This window comes from Astyanax mexicanus, chromosome 24 (assembly GCF_023375975.1).
Source record: "Astyanax mexicanus isolate ESR-SI-001 chromosome 24, AstMex3_surface, whole genome shotgun sequence".
NCBI lineage: Eukaryota > Metazoa > Chordata > Actinopteri > Characiformes > Acestrorhamphidae > Astyanax > Astyanax mexicanus.
Genome location: NC_064431.1, coordinates 16266720 through 16288752, shown reverse-complemented (window position 1 = coordinate 16288752; position 22033 = coordinate 16266720). Strand labels below are relative to the sequence as shown.

General features: G+C 39.1%; 1 protein-coding gene across 1 annotated transcript; it reads right to left on the bottom strand.

Annotated features, from left to right (window-relative positions):
* Window positions 1-1788: 1788 nt before the first annotated feature.
* dusp7 (dual specificity phosphatase 7) lies at window positions 1789-19389 on the bottom strand. Its single transcript, XM_022682614.2, has 3 exons — window positions 18302-19389; window positions 15261-15689; window positions 1789-6308 (listed from the first exon to the last, which is right to left on the bottom strand). Exons 1-3 carry the CDS (start codon window positions 18705-18707, stop codon window positions 6001-6003), a joined length of 1143 nt encoding a protein of 380 aa, XP_022538335.1. The 5' UTR covers window positions 18708-19389; the 3' UTR covers window positions 1789-6000.
* Between the last annotated feature and the right edge of the window lie 2644 nt (window positions 19390-22033).

The window sequence follows — 22033 nt, the reverse complement described above, 5'->3', positions numbered from 1 at the left end:
TCACTAACAAGCACTACAGTTCTTCAAACCCCGAAAAGGAACTGGTTCAAGAACCAGACTTTTTTTGGTGGAAAAGCGTAGGAGCTCTGTGATAAGCACCACACAGCCAGAGGGGTCGTACAAAGCCAGATAACCTTTAGTCTTCATTATAGACCCTTTAACAGTCCAACATTAACGGAAAAAAGGTCTTGCAACCAGTGGTCCTTCCTTTCTGAACACAAACTCTGGTGCACAATTCCAGCAGGACAATGCTCACTCACATGCTGCAGTTACGAGAGAGCTTGTCTTGAGAAGTCTTGAAAAACACATCAGCTGGTCTCCATGTACATGGAGGAGGTATAGTTGTCGAAGTTACCTTTATCAGTTGTGCTTTAGCCTGGTTAATTATTATTGTGAGAGTTGAAGTTGATGAAACTACTTCCACCATGTTTGGAATTTGTACTTTAGTCTGGCTAGGTTTTACAGTCAGTTGTAGTTGATCTGCTTGTAGATGGTGCTCTGTAACACCACCAAGAGAAGAGTTAAATAATACCGGAAATAATTTTGGGAATCTCAATCGTAAAAACACACTAGTGTACTGAAACTGGGGGGGGGGGGTGATTGGGGATGAATATCTTTCAAATTAGTGGGAAAACTAGAGGCAGTGTTGCTAAAAGAACATGAGAAGATGATATTCTACTGAAACCAGTCTTGACTACTGAAAATTAAAACACCCAGTATTAATCCCACTCTTCCAATTACCAATTCTACAGTTCTGGAATAAAATAAGAGACCCCTTGAGTTTTTGAATCAGTTTCTCTGGTTTTGCTATTTATAGGTATATGTTTGAGTAAAATAAACATTGTTGTTTTATTCTATAAACTACAAACAACATTTCTCCCAGATGCGTAGCTTTCAGACCTCAAATAATGCAAAGAAAACAAGTTCATATTCATAAAGTTTTAATATTTGGTGGAATAAACCTGTTTTTTATTCACAGTTTTCATGCATCTTGGCATGTTCTCCTCCACCAGTCTTAAACACTGCTTTTGGATAACTTTACTCCACTCCTGGTGCAAAAAAATCAAGCAGTTCAGTTTGGTTTGATGACTTGTGATCATCCACATTGGTAAAATTAAAGGAAGCCTCACAGGAGGGATAACGTTTAATGGAAGTCAATGGAAAAATATCTGATTTATAAGCAAATAATTTTGAAGCATTTCTATTGATCAGTTTAGACCTAATGTAAAAAGTCAGATTCTTTTGGAGTCATATAGGAAAAGAACAAGCCAAAAGGAAGCCCTTATTTTTAAGTGGTCTCTTATTTTTTTCCAGAGCTGTATAGCTCAAGTAGTCAAAATTGCATGAACATCTGGACACAAAAAAAATGTTTTTATTATTTCTGCACATTGATCTGATGACAATTTAGCCCCACCCATGCTAATAGCAATTTTGCCCCTCTCATTCTGCTGTTGGGACATTAAACATCCTGTGCTAACTGGATATATTCGGGGAAATCCACTCTGATTCTGATACTTTAAGCTGTACAGTTTAAAAAACTCAAGGAAGGCAGTCTGAGACACACGCTTAGTCTGGGAGAAGAGGGTGGACATATTGAATGAGTGGGTAAGTTTGGCTTCACCATTGCTCTCTATTGTGCAGACAGACTCTACTGCTTGCAAATTTGACATCATAGTGACATGCATATTTTTGGCTTCATTTCATTAAAACAAAAGAGAATAAAACCAACGCATCATTTTTTCCCCTCTCTTCTCTTGAAAATGAAGAAAGACAAACAGACCACAGTAGTTAACCAAAAAAATAATTCAATATTTATTTGCAGTATAAACATGTCTTGTTGTGTTTGTGTTCCATATAACTATATAATACATACGGACAATTTCATATCCTTCATAAATCAGAAAATCGAACTGCCCTGTTACCAAGCGCCCAGTTTTATACACATATATAGATTGCATCTTTTAAAAAATGTATACAGCACATATAAAACAGCTATTCGTCATGTATTTGAAGCTGTAACACGATGCAGATGCATTGTCAAAAATCCCTGAAAAATTCCTCAGTGAGGTAAGATATACATTTTTTGTTATTCAACTCTCATTCCTCCCTCACTCTCTCTCTCACACACTCTGTTACATGCTCTTTCACTCTCACTCTCTCGCTGCCTCTTTCCGAAGTTGTAGCTACAAGAAATGTCCACAGTAAGCAGAGCTCCTGTGTTTCTGGCGATTTACAGACAGAAAATAACGTTTCTTTTCCCGCCGTTACGGACACACTAACATTCCTCCACAAGAAGCAGCTTGAAATCAAGGATTTACATTATTTAAATTAAACAGAACAATTACAAAAAAATTACAAAACAGAAAAGAATGAAAGTAAAAAAGCTCCGTACTGAAATACGTCTCAGTCTCGGGTGCTGAGAGTTTGACTCGAGACCAAACGCCGTTTATTTTCCTTATTGTGACCGAATGCCAACCTCCAATGGATGAGGGGCTTCAAGCACGAGAGTTAGTCATCCTCAGTAATATATATATATATATATATATATATTTGGGAGGAGACTATTGCATATCTACTCAATATATTTAATAATTATTTGTTTATTTATATACATATACATATAAATATATAAATATATATATAAATCATCGCTGACGTGAAAAAACTTTGTATCTTTTAACTTTACAACGGAAAAAAACATTGTAACCCTCCTGTCATGATGTGGGGAAAATTGATTGGTTTAAAAATGCAGGAAATATATTAGTAATTATTTTTGGACCACCTTTTCTGCTTCTCTGTTCATTCTATATCTCTCTCTCTATATAACTAGATAATAGTTAAAAAAATAATTCCAAATAAAAAAATGGTACATTATCATAACCTGTGTAATTTAGGTAAACCCTGCTTACGCTCATCAAAATATACATTTTTAATTACACTAAATATTCATTAATCTAATAATAATAATAAAGCCAAAAATTGTGTTTATGGATTTTGGATGGTTAAATATTAACTGCTTCAACCTGACCAAGGAACAGTTTTACATAACAGGAGGGATAACGTTTAATTGAAGTCAGTGGAAAAAGATCTGATTCATAAGCAACTAATTTTGAAGCATTTCTATTGATCCATTTAGACCTAATGTAAAAGTCAGATTCTTATTGAGTCATACAGGAAAAGAACACGCCAAAAAGAAAATAGAAGATACAATGTTATTGCATGACAGCGCTGAAATATATAAATATATATTTCAATACATTAAAGGCCACAGGAATAGCACGGAGCACATTACGTAAATCCGCGGGATTGAACGGGACCAACGGAACCGAACAGAGATGAAGAAACGTTGCGAGCAGGCCGTCGTGATCGGAGTTAACCAGTGTGTGTGATGCTGCGATGCTGAGCCCTGTGCTTTGGACGCTCCAGGCGAAAAGCTACCTCAGTCCCAAAGCGAGCTGTTTTTCCGTGGAATTCGAGTAGAAAAAGTAAAGGAGTTAAAAACCCGAGGCCTTTTCAGAACGTTGCAAGTTTTTTTTGTTCTTTTTTTTTTTTTTTAGAAAATACTGCTGTTTAGGATGTTTGTATGTATATATTGCAGAGAGTAACAAATAATACAACCTCGACTGACCCGTTAAAGACCATTAGTTGTCCGTTATTATTACTACATATCGGTTTCTTTTTAAAAACGAACGAATTTTTATACAACGATTTTCTAAAGTGAGATACAAACAGTACAGAACAGTCAGAATAGGAAAGGATTAAAAATGTTATATAAGGCCAGCTTAAAGCAACCCCTGCTAACTCGAGCGCTTGTCCTGTCTAAAGTCCAGTCTAAACGTTTCTGTGGACAGAAACTCTCGCCACGCACTGTATGCTGCCTTGGGGGCAGCGATACGAGTTAAAAAAACGGTTCCAAACATTCGATTTCCCAACAACCAAGTGAAGGAATAACCAACTAACCAACTAACCAAATAGCCGACTAGATGACTATATGCCAAGCTGAATAGCCAAGCCACCAACTGGCCAACTAATCAACTAGTTGACTGACTAGCCAACAGATCGACTTGTTGACTAGCCAACTAATCGACTTGCTGACTAGCCAACTAATCGACTTGCTGACTAGCCAACTAATCGACTTGCTGACTAGCCAACTAATCAACTTGCTGACTAGCCAATTAACTGACTTGCTGACTAGCCAACTAATCAACTTGCTGACTAGCCAACTAATCGACTTGCTGACTAGCCAACTAATCGACTTGCTGACTAGCCAACTAATCGACTTGCTGACTAGCCAACTAATCGACTTGCTGACTAGCCAACTAATCGACTTGCTGACTAGCCAACTAATCGACTTGCTGACTAGCCAACTAATCGACTTGCTGACTAGCCAACTAATCAACTTGCTGTCTAGGCAGCTAAAGGACTTGCCGACTAGCCAACTAATTGATTTGCTTACCAGCTGACTATTTGATTTTCTTACTAGCCAACTAATCAACTTGCTGACTAGCCTACTAATCAACTTGCTGTCTAGGCAGCTAAAGGACTTGCCGACAAGCCAACAAATTGATTTGCTTACCAGCCGACTATTTGATTTTCTTACTAGCCGACTAATCGACAAGTTGACTAGCCGACTAATTGACTGGCTGACTAATCGTCTAGCTAACTAGCCGACTAACCAACTAATTGTCTAATTGACTAGCCGACTAATCATCTTGCTGACTAGCCGACAACCCAACTAGCCGACTAACCAACTCACCATCCCCCATTCCCTCCCCATCCCAGAAACCCTCCCAACAAACCCTCCCCAGACCACGACTCTAGAGCAACATGCTCAAATACATAGAGTGAATACTTATTTCAAAGGTAATAGAATATATATTCATACTGTATAATCAACAAGGCCTGAGGGTGAATCGACCCAACAACAAGAACCAACACTTTTCGTTCTGCGGGGACTAGCTAGGACATAAAGAACAGTTCTGAGTAAGTGCGCCGCCCCTAGCCCAGTACGGCCCCTGCCCCGGTCCCAGGCGGCAGCTACGAGGCCACGCCGGAGCCTAGAACAGGCAGCGCCAGCCTGGGTGACCTCTGAATGTCTCTTTATTCGTGTGGTACCAGTTTATTAAGTGCCAAGAAGTGAAAGGCTTCACCACTGTGCAAACCGCATTAGGTCATTACAAATGATAAAAAAAAAAAAAAATCAAAACCAATAAAAGAAAACAAACTTTCCTATTGAGATAAAAAGAACAACCTCCAAACTCAATTAGTTCACAATGTCTGTCTTTCGTCGTTCTCTACTTGTCGTTTTGTTGCTCGGATACAATCTACAATACTCCGCCAACTTATTTTGGGGTGACAAACTGGTATACAGACTGGAATACAAACTGTGTGTACTGGAGCGTAGTATGTGCATGTTGCCTTTACAGCTGTTCGTCTTTACAACAACCATAAACTCCGCCCACATTCAGTAGAGTGACGACTCCTTCTTCCTGTACAAATACAGACACGACTACATTGGCACCCATCAGGACAGGATGTAGGGTGTAGGAGGGTTTAGAAGGGTTTTCGAGGGTTTCTGAAGGGTTAAGAGGGTGGGTGGGTTGCTTTCCTCTCTTTCTCTTTGTATGAAGCTCCATTAATGTTCTGTTCAGTCTAGTCTGGTGTTTCCTCAAAAACGAGGCCAGAAAATAAAAAAATAACAAAAAAACAAAAATATTACAAAAATTGAGAACAGTCTGTTTCCATAAAGGCAAGAAAAGCTGCATCGAAAATCCCCAGTATGGCAGCAGGGGTCTCCTCAGGTCAGCCTCCGTACGTCGGACCCTCCTGGGCAGCGATCCCCAGGGGTCCGAACCACCCCTCTCTTTATCGCTCTGCATTCTGCCCGCCTGGCCCGGTCGTCCAGGTCCAAAAACAAACAAACAGAACCTCCGCTGGACTCCAGGAGGCAAACATTCAGAAAGGGTGGCCGCTCCCACCCGGACCCGCCCGGGCCGACCCTCATGTGGACTCCAGCGTGTCGAGCTGGAACACGTTGTGGTTGGTGGGCGTGGTGAAGAAGAGCTGGTCGTTGGGCGAGCGGTTGTCGCAGGGGCTGTTGAGCCCCAGTGTCCTCTCAAAGTCCAGAAGCTGCCCCATGAAGTTAAAGTTGGGTGAGATGTTGGACTTCTTGCGCTTGACGAAGTCGTACGCGTCGTTCAGCGACAGGTTGAGCTTTTGCATCAGGTACGCCACCGTCACGGTGACCGAGCGGCTGATGCCGGCCAGGCAGTGGACCAGGATGCCGCACTTTTTGGAACGAGCTTCATCTGAGGAGAGAAAAGGACAGAGGGCGATCAGAAACTTTCATTCAAAGGTGCTGAATTTGTGGAGATCATTATTGTTATGTGAAAACCTAGTATTTTAGCTAGATTTTAGTATTTTCTTATTTTACCAGTACCAGCTGTTTAGATTTGTACACTGATATACATTAAAAAGCTATTTTGGTGACACATTGTTTTGTCCCAAGAACAGCAATATATTTTCCACAGTTACAAAACTATATTGAAGAAGAAATTGAATATATGGAGCAAAATGTTTCAGCGGGATGACTAAAGTGAACTGAAATACAGCAAAGGTCCAGACCACTGAATGGAGCACTTAACGAGCCTCACTGAGCACAAAACCTGCTGAACTGAGAGAGCTGTGGGTGGAGCTCCATTGAGAAATGCTTCTTTTGCATCTTCAGCTAACCCTGTTTGGGTAAGTGTGGGTGTGAGTAAGTGTGTGTGTGTGTGTGTGTGAGTGTGTGTGGCAGAGCCTGAGTGTGTGTGTATGCATTATTGATGTACTATATGCATCAGGCTGTGTGGAACATGATGTTCTGCCGAGCTATTAACACAAAAGCTAATGCAGAGTGCCGTTTTTTCCCTCTTTCACTCACGTGATGAATGAAAACGGCACATTTACAACCCCCCCCTAACCTGCCCCAATTCCACCACTTTCTCCATTAAGACTTTACACCACTAACAGAAACAGGAGAAAAGTTTAATTCAAATTAAATGCATCCAATATTCTCTGAATAATTAAAGAGTTAACAGATGCAAAAATGGGTACAAAGAAAGTTATTACACCACCAAACAGTTATAATTAAACTGCCTGAACCCTGACAATTCTATTTCTAATGTCTGAAATAACATAAAATCATATATTGCACTAAAAAGGATGTAACAGAATTACTGTGCTTAGGCCTGTCATTACACTATTACACCATTACACACTTATCGTACAATATGAGCCGGTATGTCAACAATAAAACACTGTTTTTGTTTGATTGCATTTTATTTATATAAGATATAGGCCTATCATGATAATTACATTATTAATTTGTTATTGGATTAAAATATGGATTTGTTTACAATCATTTATACACCTAAATATCACATATTAGGGGTGGGCGATATGGCTCTAAAATAATAGCACGATATTTCAGGGTATTTTTGCGATAACGATATACTTGGCGATATAGGAAAACTGGAATATAGTATAAGAGTATAACAGCATAATCATAATGTGGCAAAATAAATAATATAGCATAAAATAATATAATGCAGCAAATAATATTGCAGAATATTTAGTGCATGCATATAAACTGCAAACTAAAACAATTATACAATAAATACACCTAAAGCTTCACAGTAAATAATAGACTACTTTTAAGACAGAACAGCCCTATTATCACGATATGGATTTTTAATATTACGATATTTCTGTCACGATATATTGTATACGATATAATATTGCCCACCCCTACATTATAGTATGCTTTTCTTAGCGAGAGGGGCACATTAAATGTGAATGGCAAAAAAAAAAATATATATATATATATTTTAATTATACAGAGATCACTTTAAAAAATGATGAGTTTCTTTGATTTTACCAACTTAAAAACCTCTGGAATATAAACAAGAGGAAGATGAATCAAACCACCAAATATTGATTTCTGAACTCTTAAAACTTTATGAATATGAACTTGTTTTCTGTGCATTATTTGAGGTCTGAAAGCTCTGCACCTTTTTTGTTATTTCAGCAAATAAATGCTGTAAATGACAATATTTTTATGGAATTTGGGAGAAATGTTGTCTGTAGTTTATAGAATAAAACAACAATGTTAATTTTACTCAAACATATACCTATAAATAGCAAAATCAGAGAAACTGCTTTAGAAACTGAAGTGGTCTCTTATTTTTTTCCAGATATATATATAAGACTGTTTCATGTCAGTTTGAATGACTGGATATTCTTAAAAATGAAAAGTTAATTACTAGTAAAACATGATGTATACTTTGAAATTATCATTACATTAGTGGAAAAAATTATCTTAAAATGACAATAATATATTTTTTCGCAATTATTATTGGGGCAATATATTAGTAAAAAAAACAGTTATTGTGACAGGCCTAACTACTATGCTATTATATAATATTACTAGGACAATAGTACAAATATTTCTAGGACAATATATCAGCCAAAAAAACTATTTGACAGATCTAGCTATATTTGTTTTATAGCCATGAAAAAAACATTTCAAAACAAACTATATATAAAAACTATATAAAACTATATATTTAAAAACTATATATAAAACAAAGTATATTTGTTTTATAGTCATGAAAAACCAGTTCCAGTCTTGACCAATAGGAGAGCTTAGCCGGCTGAATGTTCCAAGTTAATAGTAATCTAAGTCTGGGACTGTACTACTGCTGCTGGTACTGGAGTTTAACTTCCAGCTACTCTCTGCTACATAACCATCAGTGAGCTACACTTGAAAATCTGGATTTTCTAATTCCTAGAAATAATAAGGATTTCTCTCAACATCTAGAACCCCTGAGGGTTCCCCGCCGGCACACGCGGGCCGTTTTGTAATACCGGTTTGGTGGAACCGCAGTGTGAGAACCAGATGTCTTCTGTTTGCTATGAAAATGAAACTGCGCCGGGTTACATTGTCCACCCTCCAAACAGGAAATTGTGATAGCGCTGCTGCCCCAGTTTTTCTGCCCTCGCGCTGAAACTGAGCTGAGCCAGCGATCAACAGCTCAACCACAGGAACTGAAACTCCCCCCACTTCCTATTTGTTGTTTACTTGTGTGTGAGAAACGTAGGGTTATCAAAGCTCACTGCTCGACCCAGAACACACAGTGGAACCCAATCGAATACGTTCCACAAATATTTGGAATAAATTATACTATTGGATTTTATTATTTTCAGCCGTTGTAAAGTTCTGCTGGGTTCAGACTCTGACAGATTATATAAAAAACCCCAAAGCCTCCAGTTTAACATGAAAAGTGAAAGTGGTTCCAGTCAGCAGATCCATTAAACAATCCATTATTCCTCTAAAAGCACATCGGCGCTTCCTCCCACGGATCCGACCTTCATGACCTCAGAGCTTCACCTCAGCAACACACACCGCACTGAGTGAGTGCACTCACTAAACACACATCGCACTGAGCGCACTCACTAAACACACACACACACACCAGCAGAACAAGTCTAACAGATTTCCCTCGGATTTATCTGATTTTATTTCTGTTTATAAATAAGAGATAATCTACAGTTACAGTAGATACAGACATCACCAGCGTAATCTTCTGTAGTGCTGCATGAGGCGCCTGCACACAAAAAGGGAGTCGGATTTCGGCACAACACCATTTCTTTTCCTTCTTCTATTGTTACATTGTGACTATAGTCTGCCTCAACTTTGTCTAATTGGTCTGAACCATCCAAAAAACATGTTTTTATACTGCAAACCAACTAAATCATGGTTCAGCTGATCCTGGCCAAGACCACCTCTTTTGGTTGGACCAAATGTTTTGGGTCTTTTGATCCAGATCATGTGTAAGGCTCATGGCACCTTACCTTACACCTGATATTTTTTATATGATTTGGACCAAAACAGTCAGCATAATTCCGATAATGTGTAAATATAGCACTGATAGAGAAAATAAGCGGAAATAATTAAATATGTATGCAATAGTAGAACAAACAAGTTACTAGGGGTGTCACGATTCTCTAAATCCTCGATTCGATTTCATTTTCGATTTGAGGGTCACGATTCGATTCGATTCTCGATTTTCTTGTTTTTTTTTCTTGTTATTATTTTATGCCTCATAAAATTTAAATAATATATTTATTATTATTATTATTATTATTATTATAAATATTATAAATATTATTATTATTATTTATTAAGATATATATGGTAATGCCATCTAGTGACTTTTTTTGGTAGCAACAGTGTGCACTATTAAAACAAGCAGTTTATCAGAGCTGTGTGTGGATGGCTGGTGAAACTGCTCATTACATGAAGCTGCAGTTCTTCATCCAACCACTAGCAGCAGCAGCACAAGCCCCGCTCTCTTCACTCAGTCACTACTTCAGTACAGCCCAGCCACGGGCTACAGGGCTCAGCCAGTCCGTTTTTACTGTTTCTGTAAACAAATAAAGGTTTTAACCCCACTAACCGGATAATACAGCTCACTACAGTTCATCTTTCAGCCCAAGCAGCTAACAGCAGCAGGTTAGAACAGCCGACACGGAGGCACTGCTCGGATTACATTATAAACAGCTCAGTTAGCGCGCTGCTAACCTCAGGATGTTTATAACTACGGAGTTTAGTGGACACACCACGGCCGCCAGGTACGTCTTTTAAAGGCTACTGAAGACTATTAAAGGCTATTAGAGTGTAACCCCTGGCTCCCAGGGGTTACAAGAGGTTATTGAAAGCATTATTGGGGGGCAGAAATCAGTACAGGCTGGTTAGATAAGTGATGTGGGTATTGTCTTATAAATATTTACACATAACTTATATCTCTCCTGAAAAGCTTTTATTTTAGTCAGAAACACACTTGTGTTTACTTTATCTGAGAGAAAGATGTTTTTTTAATTCAATGGAAAGCAACAGGTTATTATAAGTTTAAGATTTTTAATCCACCTCACTGTGATCTATAGTCAGTGTTCTCAAGTCACACTGACACACGCATTTCAGCGAGTTCACACGCTCTCACCTGCGCGCACCCACCCCTCCGTTAGATACAGATACAAAACCTGCGCGCCCAACCCCCGCCCCCCCTCCCCCGTTGGACAGATAAAAACAGTGATCACACTCCCGCCGACTGCGCTCATGCAGTGGCTATCTCTATTTAAATGAATAGGATGCGCTGTGTTGGTGCCGCGCCATTTGCGTAGCGCGCTGCGCTATTTGCGTAGCGCGCGCGGGAGGGATCGTCGATCCTCTTTTTGACTTCGATACTCGAGATCGTGACCTCATTTCGATTCGATTTCGATAAAATATCGAGATCGTGACACCCCTACAAGTTACCATTAATTAATATAATTAATATATAATCAGGGTTCATAAACTTTTTAATCAATACATTTTCCATGGGAAATCAGTGTGTTTGAATTAATATATAGTCAGGGTTCATAAACTTTACCAATATATTATCTAACCAATACATTTTCCATTTCCTTTCCATGTCAAGGAAAATTTTAATGACCATGCGATCTTTAAAACATCAATGCAGACATGGACAAAAAGACCCAAAAAAACAACTAAAACTATAATAACAAAAAAAAAAAACATGTATTTAAGCAATGTTGACACAATCTTCAATAATAATAATAAAATGTGATCCTTTGTGTAGGGCTAAATTAGTAAAAAAAATAACTCGGAGCTAATGTATTTGAAAGCTTAAAATATTTTTTCTCAGTTGATAAATGGAAATACACGTTTGTAGATTGCAAATTTCCACGACTTTACCAAAACTTTCTGGGGTTTTTTATTCTTCCAAAACTTAACCAGGCCTGGAAATTGCTATTTTCAAATTTCATGATTTTTCTATGTTTTTTATGACTATACAAACCCTGTATAAGGTATATCAGAATGCTGATACAGATGCTGGATGTTCTAAGACATTCTTGTGCTCTGGTTCTACAACATACTTAGTACTACAGTCACTGCAGGATTAACAGTTTGATGGCTGTACAGCTTGTAGGGCAGCATGTGGCTGTGGTTTGCGCTGTAATATGAGAGGCCGGCCGGGTCGCCGGCTGTGACCCACTCGACACATGCGAGGACGGCCTCAAGCCCGCATTCCACAACTCTCCGGACGCTCAGAACACGGCCCTGAATTTACTGCTGCGCCTTCACAGAGCCGCAGTCAGCCTGACATGTACCAGAGAACCTCCGTACACACATAACAGAGCAATAACTGTATAATAACAGTGTCATGTGATGTAATAAAGTACAGGGCTTTACTAAACATGCCTCATAAAAATGAGCGATAAACAAAGCCGTGGTCAGGGACAGGATGTCCTGCGGAAATGAGCTTGGTGCTGGCGACTCTACAGCCACAGACAGTAGGGCGGCATTTCCTGAAAAACACTACGCTCGCTGAACAACGTCAGAGCCAGCCAGTTACGCTCTATTATAATGTTATATAACATAATATACACTCGCCGTCATCATCTCATGCAGCTACAATATTCTCATGGTAGCAGAGGAGTATTGATGATACGCACACAATAGTGCGTCCAATAGGGCTGCAACTAATGATTATTTAAGTAGTCAACTAATCTGATTATTATTTTTTCAATTAATCGATTAATCAACAATTATTTCCATTTGCCATGTCCTCCATCTTTAAAACAATAGAAACAGCTGAACATGAGATTTAAAATGCAGTTAAATGGCTGAATGTTGTTTAAATGCAGAAAGTACTAAATATTTAGTGAGTAAATTTGTAATCTGTTTTGTTTGGGAACTTTTGGAGACACAGACTAAAATAAGTGTAAACTGTGTAAGTGAGCCATTTACCCCTTATTTATCTCCCATTGCGCTTCTGTCCCCAGCACTTTGTGTAATGTGGTACTGTTACAAATTACTATTTGTCGACAATTAAATTTGTATTTGACAAATTTAAATAATCGGCATTGTCGATTATATCGACTATTCGTTGCAGCCCTAGCATCCAATAGCATCCCACATATTTTAAATTAGGGACAGGTCTGGCAATGTAACTGCTGCATCTTCAAGGCCAGCTTTATCATTACAGGCACTTTGACTGAATGGTGATTGTTGTATTGTGGCGTTGTACCAAATTGTATGCTTGTCATTTTGTCTCAACACATGGATTCGTTGGTTGTCTCCACCAATAACAAAGAAGGTCTTGAAAATGTCACTGAAAATGACCCGCTTCCATTCCGAATCACTCCATGCCATCTTCCATCTGGCACAACTACCAAGTTTCATTCCTGTTAGTTTCCATCTGCCTGCAACTATTTCTGACAATGAGTGTATATTTAACAAAGCACGTTTAATGTTGTGACAATGTTATGGTATGGCCACCAAAACAATAGCTTGACACAACATAAATGTGTTTTCTTAACACTGTAGATAATTAAATTTTTTTAAATGCTCTACATAATCACACAGTTACTAATTAAACAAAGATCTATCATATTTTGAAAACCACATCTCATTAAAAATAGTGGAAGGACACAAACAGAGCACACACTCTTAACAACCCCCACTCTGTATGTGTTCATCGCAAATATGTGAGCTATGCAGAGAATTCTGAAATATGAGTGGACGTGCCCTTTAAGATAACCCCGGTTTAAAGCTGATGTGTTGGTCTCTGCGGAGTTGTTCATTCATGCTCACGCTCTCATTCACATTACGGACACACCGCGCCGCAATCTGTGGCCTAGATCAGTCACCTCTCTCTAAATCATTCAATCAAACGCTCACACGCTCGTTGGCGTGACCACGTACCGCTAAATCCGGCCGAGCTGAGGGCCGATCCTGTGAGCAGTTGTTAGAGAGAGCTGTGCAGCGATCCACAGCCATGACTGCATGTTAATCAATAACTCCACTTCCTGTGTGCTGTTGTTCATTAAGCTGAGAGTTGGATGACGGTTTTACGGTTCAGTGAGGGCAGCAGCATTCAGAGCGAGACAGTGAGGCGACATTTTACACCAATGCTTCTGAACTGAAGCAAACGAGCCTTAAAAGCACTGTTTGGGTCTGTAAAAAGTTGCATGTTTTTCTGCAAATTTCTATTTTTTTGCTCACACTAAAACAACCTCAGTTGTATATTAAAATGTGCAGAAGTCTGCCTCTGTTTGCACATTTAAAAAAGGGGGTATGCACAGAATGAACATTTTTAGACAAAAACGAAAACCATCTCTGCTTTATTTTTAAGTATAAAGGGCAATACCTGTGCAATACTTTGCCGTATCATGTGATTTTACACATTCCAGATCTTTATATTTCCAGATTTATATATTCCCAGTATTATCTGTAATTCTCATCCACCACCTGGTTTATCTGATCTGCACATCTTTCCAGTAAATCATGTGATCTAATAAAGAAACAAAGCAGATTGTAGAGCTAAATGGAGGCATTCAGGAGAACCTGGAACTAAACCCTCTCCTTCAAACCAGCTCAGAAATGATCAGTTAGCCTGCTTTTATCACAATAAGAAATACATCATTATTTTACTGACTGTATTTATATTTACATCTTTCAATGACCAAAGCAAAAACACTTACACTGCACTCCCACTTTTAAGGAGTTTAGATAATGCGCTTAATGGTCTACATTCTTCACACATTAACACTAAATACATTATATACTAAATATTTGCACTTATTTGCATTTATACAGAATGTATATGTATATATACATTCTGTATAAATGTATAATTATTTTTGATTGTGCCCAATCAATAATTTTTACACTCTGTAGTAGAGCTGTACAAACTTTTGCTTCAGACCTGGAATCACAATGTGCACTCATGCAATATAGGACCAGCAACTAAAACATTATGCTTTTAACCAACCAATTCTTGCTTTTACCAATGAAAACTCACACCTGTTCACATGTTCTTGCACAAATGTACCAGAGGCAGAGTATATCCGCCCAATATTATATTATTTATTTATTTACTCCAATCTTGGCTTCAAATTCACAATATAATGCCAAATTAGATGATTAACCTCTAATATTGCTATATATTTTGCAAAATAAATGACAACTAATATCATTTTTTTCCAATATTGCATCTTCAAACTCTGAACCATATTGTAACATAAAATAAGATATATAGGAAAATATGTGTTTATTTGCACTCATACTACGTTTGTGTGTGTGTGTGTGTATTTCTAATTTACAATCCTGTCCTAAAACATGAAAAAAAATTGCTACAAGGGTGGCCACTTACCAATAAAAGAAATGGCCTCAGGAAAAAACTGTGACAGGTTTTGGCTCCAGTGATCCGAGATGGGAATCTGTTTGTACTTGAATTCCCCGTCGTGCTCAAACATGTTGGGCAGGTTGGGAGTTACGTTCAGGATGTACTTGATGTTGTATTTGCCCAAAACGTCCAAGTTGGTGGAGTCCTTGGCACAGCCCAGATAAAGATAAGGGAGGATCTGGACGGGGAAGGCTGGCTGGTTATTGGGTAACGGGCTGCCCTCAGACTCTGTGGCGCTGCTAGGCTCCCGGTCTGACTCTCCATCCGAACAATCCGAACTTATTCGTAGTCCTCCCAATCCCAGAACGGAAGCAGGCGGGGAGCTGCTCGGGCAGGAACAGTCCAGGTTGGTCTCGCAGTGCTCGGGATATTCCGTCTGAAACTTGTTAAATCCTCCTAAAATAAAATTAACAGCACATGGTCAATCAGTGTGGCCAGGGATGAAAGTGGGAAAAGTTCATATATTTTAATACACATTTTGATAATAAAATGTGTTAAGTTCAGTTGTTATCTCACATGTAGTAATGTATTATGGTCACATGACCACAGTCATTTACTTAGAGACACATGTCTCTGAGCTGAACCAAAATTAACAACAAAAATTAACAATTTTCCTTCGGGATCAATGAAGTATCTATCTATCTATCTATCTATCTATCTATCTATCTATCTATCTATCAAAACAAAAAAGAATCAAGTGAGTAAGGTTATGTAAGGTAAGACTAGCATAATTAATAAAGAACAGATTAAAAACTAAACCAGAAAAAAACAATACCCCTACAACAAAACAATAACCAAAAAATAAAAGGCATGTAATTGGGGGTAATTAAATGCTAAAAATGTTTTTGAACTTATATTACTTATTAAAGATATAACTAAAATAGATATTATTTAAATATAGATTAATATGAAAACTAGTTCATAGAAACTGCACACAAAAACGTATATAAACATTAATCAAAAACAAAATAATAAGAGAACCAGAAACCAGGAATTATAGTGGGAGATAATCGACTGTAAGTAAATAAATATGTTTTAATGCCTAAAATTAATTAATTTTCTACAATACCCTTAATATTCCTTATAAGAGGTGTGAAGTAAGCCATGGGCAGATCTCAGAACTAATCTGCACTTTTTTTGTGAATGGTGGCTAATCACAGCAGAGATTTTTCCTGGGCTTTTTATGAGTATATTAGTTAACTAGCTGGGTTAAAGTGGTAAAATGTCCTCAAAAATAACAGTTTAAACAGAAAATAATAGTATTTTTTTTAGAATTGATAAATAAATTGGAACATTTCACATGGGGTAAGTGTTTTAGCTAGGTAACGCTAACAAGCTAATAATGATAAACAGGTTATTCTGACATAACTTAGCACTGGTTCAGTGACAACAGAATTAACTATAGCTACAAGGTCTTTTGGTCTTTTTTTCAGGCCCGCATTTCTGTCAGGAAATGTCATAAAGGACATAATAAACCTGACTAAATTCTAAAATGTATGTTTTTACAACAAAAAACACACTAAATAACCTTGTATTAGAGCTGCCGTCCTCAGCAGCCCTCAGCGCAAATCTGTGCTTTTTTGTGAATGGAGGCTAACACTTGGAGTTAAACTCATAAACACGTAAACATCCGCCTCTCTGGGCACTTTTATGTGTTTAATAATATACTGGCTTCGTTAAAAACTAAAAAAAATGCACAAAACTCTATCTCAGTCTTTATATTTGTTATTTTTACTTTCTCTTCCCGTTTTCATTCATGAAATACGAGCCGTCCCTCTCTCTTCGTGAACGGAGACAACATGGCGGAGCCATTTTAGGGGAATGTAATTGAAAACATCTTGTTGGTTCGGGCGGGTTCGGGTAAAGTTAGGAGTTTGGAGATGGGTTTAAACGTGGGAAAGTGGTGTATAATATTTTAGGAGTATTGGGCCAGGATTTAGCTAGGTTAGCTCGGTTACTGCGATTCGCTATTTGACATTAGGCTCGGTTCTGTTCTGTCTGACGTCCGTGTTATTTACTAGCGAGCTACGCTAAGCTAGCCTGATTTGTGGGTTTATTTGGCAACATTGATGAATAAGTTGCTTATTTTAGAATTTATACGCCCGTTTGTGTCAATAAACCACCTTTAACACGATTTTAACAGCTCATTTCTAATCTAAGGTGAAATTCACGTTATTTTCCAGCTTCGTATTCAAACTGTCAGTTCCACCTTAAATACTGCAGCAGTTACATTGAGGCGCCCCGTGGAATCCTCAATACAAATTTTAAGAGTTTAAGGTGGACAGGAGAAACTTAACCTTAAATATTAAAACATTTAGAAAACATATAACTTTAACACATATTGTTTTGAATACACTACAGAAAATTAGCTAATGAGACTGAATCAACACAAAAAGTGCGTATTAAAATAAAATAAAATTAAAAAGTTCTTAAGACTTTTTCAAAGAAAGGTTTGTCTAGTCAACTGTTAGATTACATTACTGAATATATTATGTGTATATTATGTATTATGTGTTTATTTGACAAAACTGATAAACAAGTTGCTTATTTGATATATAAAATATAAGTGAGTATTTGTGAGTAGTTTTTGATCTGATTCTAGCTGTTATATATCACAATTAAAATACGAGATTTTCGAGTCCTGTTCGAATTGTTCATTCCAACTTAAATTTCCAGCTTTGCTTTTATTTCTTACTTTTAGCCAAAAGTAGCGTTTATCGTTATTTTCCAGTTTTGTGCTAGAATGATCCGTTCCACCTTAAATGTTCAACTTGGCTTTTAATACGATACTGTCTCTTCAACGTGCAACTGCAGCACTATTTAAGGTGGAACGGACACAAGTAGAACTTGAGAAGAGATAAAACGTTAAAGAAAACACAAACTGACAGCAGACGATATTCCAAAATATATTAACATAGACTCGCGAAACAGAAAGGAAAGATACGCGTAAAAAAATAAAGTTTCGAACTTTTAAATACTTTTTAAAGACAGAAGTTAGCTGGCGTTACCTTCCAAATAGTACGCCTTGCAGCCGTCGTCCCGCAGCTTCTGCATGAGCAGCCCCAGCACGGAGCCCGCCGCGCCGTTCTCGGGCCAGTCGGCGGTGGCCTCGTCGTACAGCACCACCGTGTCGGTCTTGCAGCGCTTGGCAAACCGCTCCTTGTCCTCGTTGTTGGGGATGATGGAGCGGATGGGCAGGTTGCCCTTCTTCAGGCGGCGCAGCATCAAGCCCGGGATAGCCAGGTTGATGGCCGACTCGATGTGCGACGACTCGTAGAGCTCGTGCGCGCGGCAGTCCAGCAGCAGTAAGGAGCCCGCGCCGGTCTCGAGCTCGTCCTGCAACCATTCCACGCTCTTGCTCGCCATGATCGCGCGCACGTCCCGGGAGCAGCTTCGGAGGTGGTTGTTTTTCATGGGGGAAAAGGGGGACGGGGGGCTCGGTGCGCGTGGCGAAATCCGGTGGAACGGTGGGGATGAGGAAGATGAGGAGGGAAGGCTAAAAGCAAAAGGAGGATGATGAAAGGTTTTAGGTGGATGCGCAATAAAAACGGAGTAAAGAAAGAAAATATTCGGAAAAAAAGATTTCCGAATATTTGGGTGAAAAAAAATCAGAACACGGATCAAAAATCACGACGAGCTCAGAACGCGTCCCCCCATGCGCGCGCTCGCTGGGGGCTGTCCTTACGTGCCTCTCGGTCTTCCTGGGTACTATCTTCACGGTCCTCGCGCTGCTGGAACGGGGCGTCCATTTGCGAGAGCACCGACAGCACCAGCAGCCCTCTCTCTCTCTCCCTCTGTAGTCTCTCTATTTCTGTAGTTCTGTATGTCTCTCTACCTCTCTCTATCTCTCTCTCCCCCACCACCACCTCTTCCAGCACCTCAGCCCGCGCGCAGCAGTAGTAGTGTTGTTGTTTTGGGGGGGAGAAGTTTTGTTATTGTCGCGACCTGTGAAGCATGGTGGTGGTAGCAGCAGCAGCAGTAGCAGTGGTAGTGGTGGTGGTAGTAATCGCAGTGCTGAGGCTGGACTCCGCCGCTGTCCTGCTTGTCATTTTCGCCTCGCGCGGTTGACAGGCTGGAATAAAACAGGGTGCACGGAGCTGGAGCGCGAGAGGAGGAGGGAGGGAGGAGACAAGAATGGAAGGAGGAGACAAGGAGAGAGGGGGAGGAGTTACAGAAAGGACGCGTTAAAGGGCCCATACCGTGCATGTTCTGTGTTATTTGTAACGTTCAGATGGGGTTTAATCATCCAATTTTAGACTCACGTGTTCAGCGTTAACTGTAAACTGAATGGTTTGGCTGTAAACCCTTTATATACAGTATAATCCAGATACTGGAGGTGAAATGAATAACAAGCGACAAGTGAACAGTCAGTTCCTGAAGCTGATGGGTTGCATCAGGTGTAAGAATCTAAGGCTACATTCACATTAAATGCCACGTTGCTCAAATCCGATTTTTTGCTCATATCGGATTTGGCCATCTTGACGGTTCATATTCACAAATGTAAGTGACCTGTATCTGTGTGTAATGTGAATGAATCTGTCCCTGAAACATCTCACATGCGCACATTGATACCTAGATAAACTTCGCCTTTTCACCAACAACAAAAAACGTCATATCTGAGAGACGACTCTTAGCTTTATAAAGGGAAATGGATGAGTTAGCAGCTCATATGTGGAGCATCTTTTGCTAAATGGAGAGGAAACAGCTGGTCTGAAGTACATGTTCAGGTCGAGTAGGAGAAAAAAGACCAGGCAGTTTGCTTTTGCTGTTTTTGCAGTGATAGCTGCACAGCTGCACCAAGAGATGTGTGGGTATGAAAGAGAAGCACGTAGCATACGCATAAAAGCAAAAAAAACAAACACATAAATTCCGATTTGACCATTTACATTCATGTCACATGTCAATGGATTGGATACAAATCTAATATAGGACCACAAATAAAAGTGACTCAAATCTGATTCGAACCAATCGGATTTGGCAAGTTCACACAGCCATGAAAAAAAACATTGAGAAAAAAAAAATCAGATTTGAGTAAATGTAGCCAGATAATGTGAACGTAGCCTAAGAAACTTTTACAAGAACCAAACTGTGATATTTTAGATGACTCAGAAGTCAGAAGATCTCTAGAACATCATGCAGGTCTTGTGAAGTGTTCCTTGGTATGCAATGGCCAAGAAGGACAACCAGTGAACTGGCAACATAGTCACTGGTGCTTAAGGCCTCATTGATGCTAATGGAGGCGCTGCCCACCATACAACTTACAGGATTTAAAAGACTTGCTGTTAATGTTGTGGCTTTTGTGGAGTCTGAGCTATTTCTGAGACATACACAGTATTATAGGCAGGTGATTTTAATTTTATGACCAGAACAGGAGTATTAAAGTATTTTCATGTGAAGGCTGTGAGTAAACATTGCACTATATTTGCCGTAGCGCTTACTGTCTTGCTGCAATCTAAGAGGAAATAGTACTGGAGGACATGTTGTGAAAGACTCTGCTGAAAATGTAAAAAAAAAAAAAAAAGAGGAACGTCTGATTTCACCACAGCTGCACGGCAGCCCGGGCCGGGCCGGACACAATGGCCTTTTATGCATCCGGTTGACTTACAGACACTCCGAACTGTCAGTCCTTGTGTTTCCATCCTCTTATCCTATGAAAGGCCTTCCACACAGTGAGTGACGGCTCTCTCTCAGAATAGAGCTTCTATAGAGGCCTCTGAGCATCCAATAAATTACCCTGACTGTCCAAAAAAGTATGAGAGTATTTATCAAATACCCACATTTTAAGCTCTTGAAATGCATGTTCTTACTGTTCTTTTGTTGGTTAACTATTCCAGTGTAAATATCAATGTAATTACACATGTAGTTGTATAGTAATAACAGTTTAATTACTTTTAATCACACTGAAATCCAAATAAAATACATGCTACTAAACACTAGTATTGGATGCAATAAATGTTTATAACCTTCTACATGTTTTTTCTTTAATTATTTAGTGTAACAACACAGCATCATCATCCCTTAATTCCAACAGTGCAAATATTCCTGTTTTGATTTCTTCCCAGAAACCATTTTTTTGATTGACAGTTTTGGTCAGTTTTAAACAGACCGGTCATCTGCATTATATGAAGTAAGCTTTTATTAATCATGTGGTTTGTACAGGACGTCGCATTAACAGACATGCAGCAAAGTTCTTTTTTTGATGTTGTTAGTGATAAATGTCCAATGTGACTTAATTAATTGTTGATGAGTTGTCAGCCAGTCAGCTAATGTTTGTGTGGTTAGACATGCTGGTAGTATTTGTACTCTGTCTCAGTTCTGAAGCGTAATTCAGATGTGCTTAAATGACACCGGTGCCGGGTGCAGTTTCCACACAGCCCACTCCTTCGCTAATCCACCTTCACAGCGCCACCTCCCACGCCTCGCCCGCCATTTCCTCCGCTGCTCAGCCGGCCTGAGCCACGACTGGAAAATCCATTACTGTAAGAATCCATCATCCCACAGCAGCTGTGCTTTATTCAGGTTCAGCTAGAGCTTGATAGCCAGTTCAGAACTAGTTCATTGTGGTGGTCGTCCAGCTTGACCAGCTAAACCAGTTTGGGATGTCTCAAAGCGTTTATAACTTTTAAGGACCTCCACCAAGAAGTCGTCCATTTTAGTGCAAGAAAGGTGACCTAAAATAAACACGTCAAAGTTTATACTTATGAAAGCAGAGTGCTTAACACTAAGTCATCTAAAAATAT

Bases quoted from the DNA above. Each gene is read 5' to 3' on its own strand.
- dusp7 (XM_022682614.2), bottom strand. From the start codon at position 18,707: ATGAAAAACAACCACCTCCGAAGCTGCTCCCGGGACGTGCGCGCGATC. The intron at 15,690-18,301 runs GTAACGCCAGCT...ATTTTATTTTAG, and splicing joins CAAGGCGTACTATTTGGAAG to GAGGATTTAACAAGTTTCAG. The intron at 6,309-15,260 runs GTAAGTGGCCAC...TTCTCTCCTCAG, and splicing joins TGAGGCCATTTCTTTTATTG to ATGAAGCTCGTTCCAAAAAG.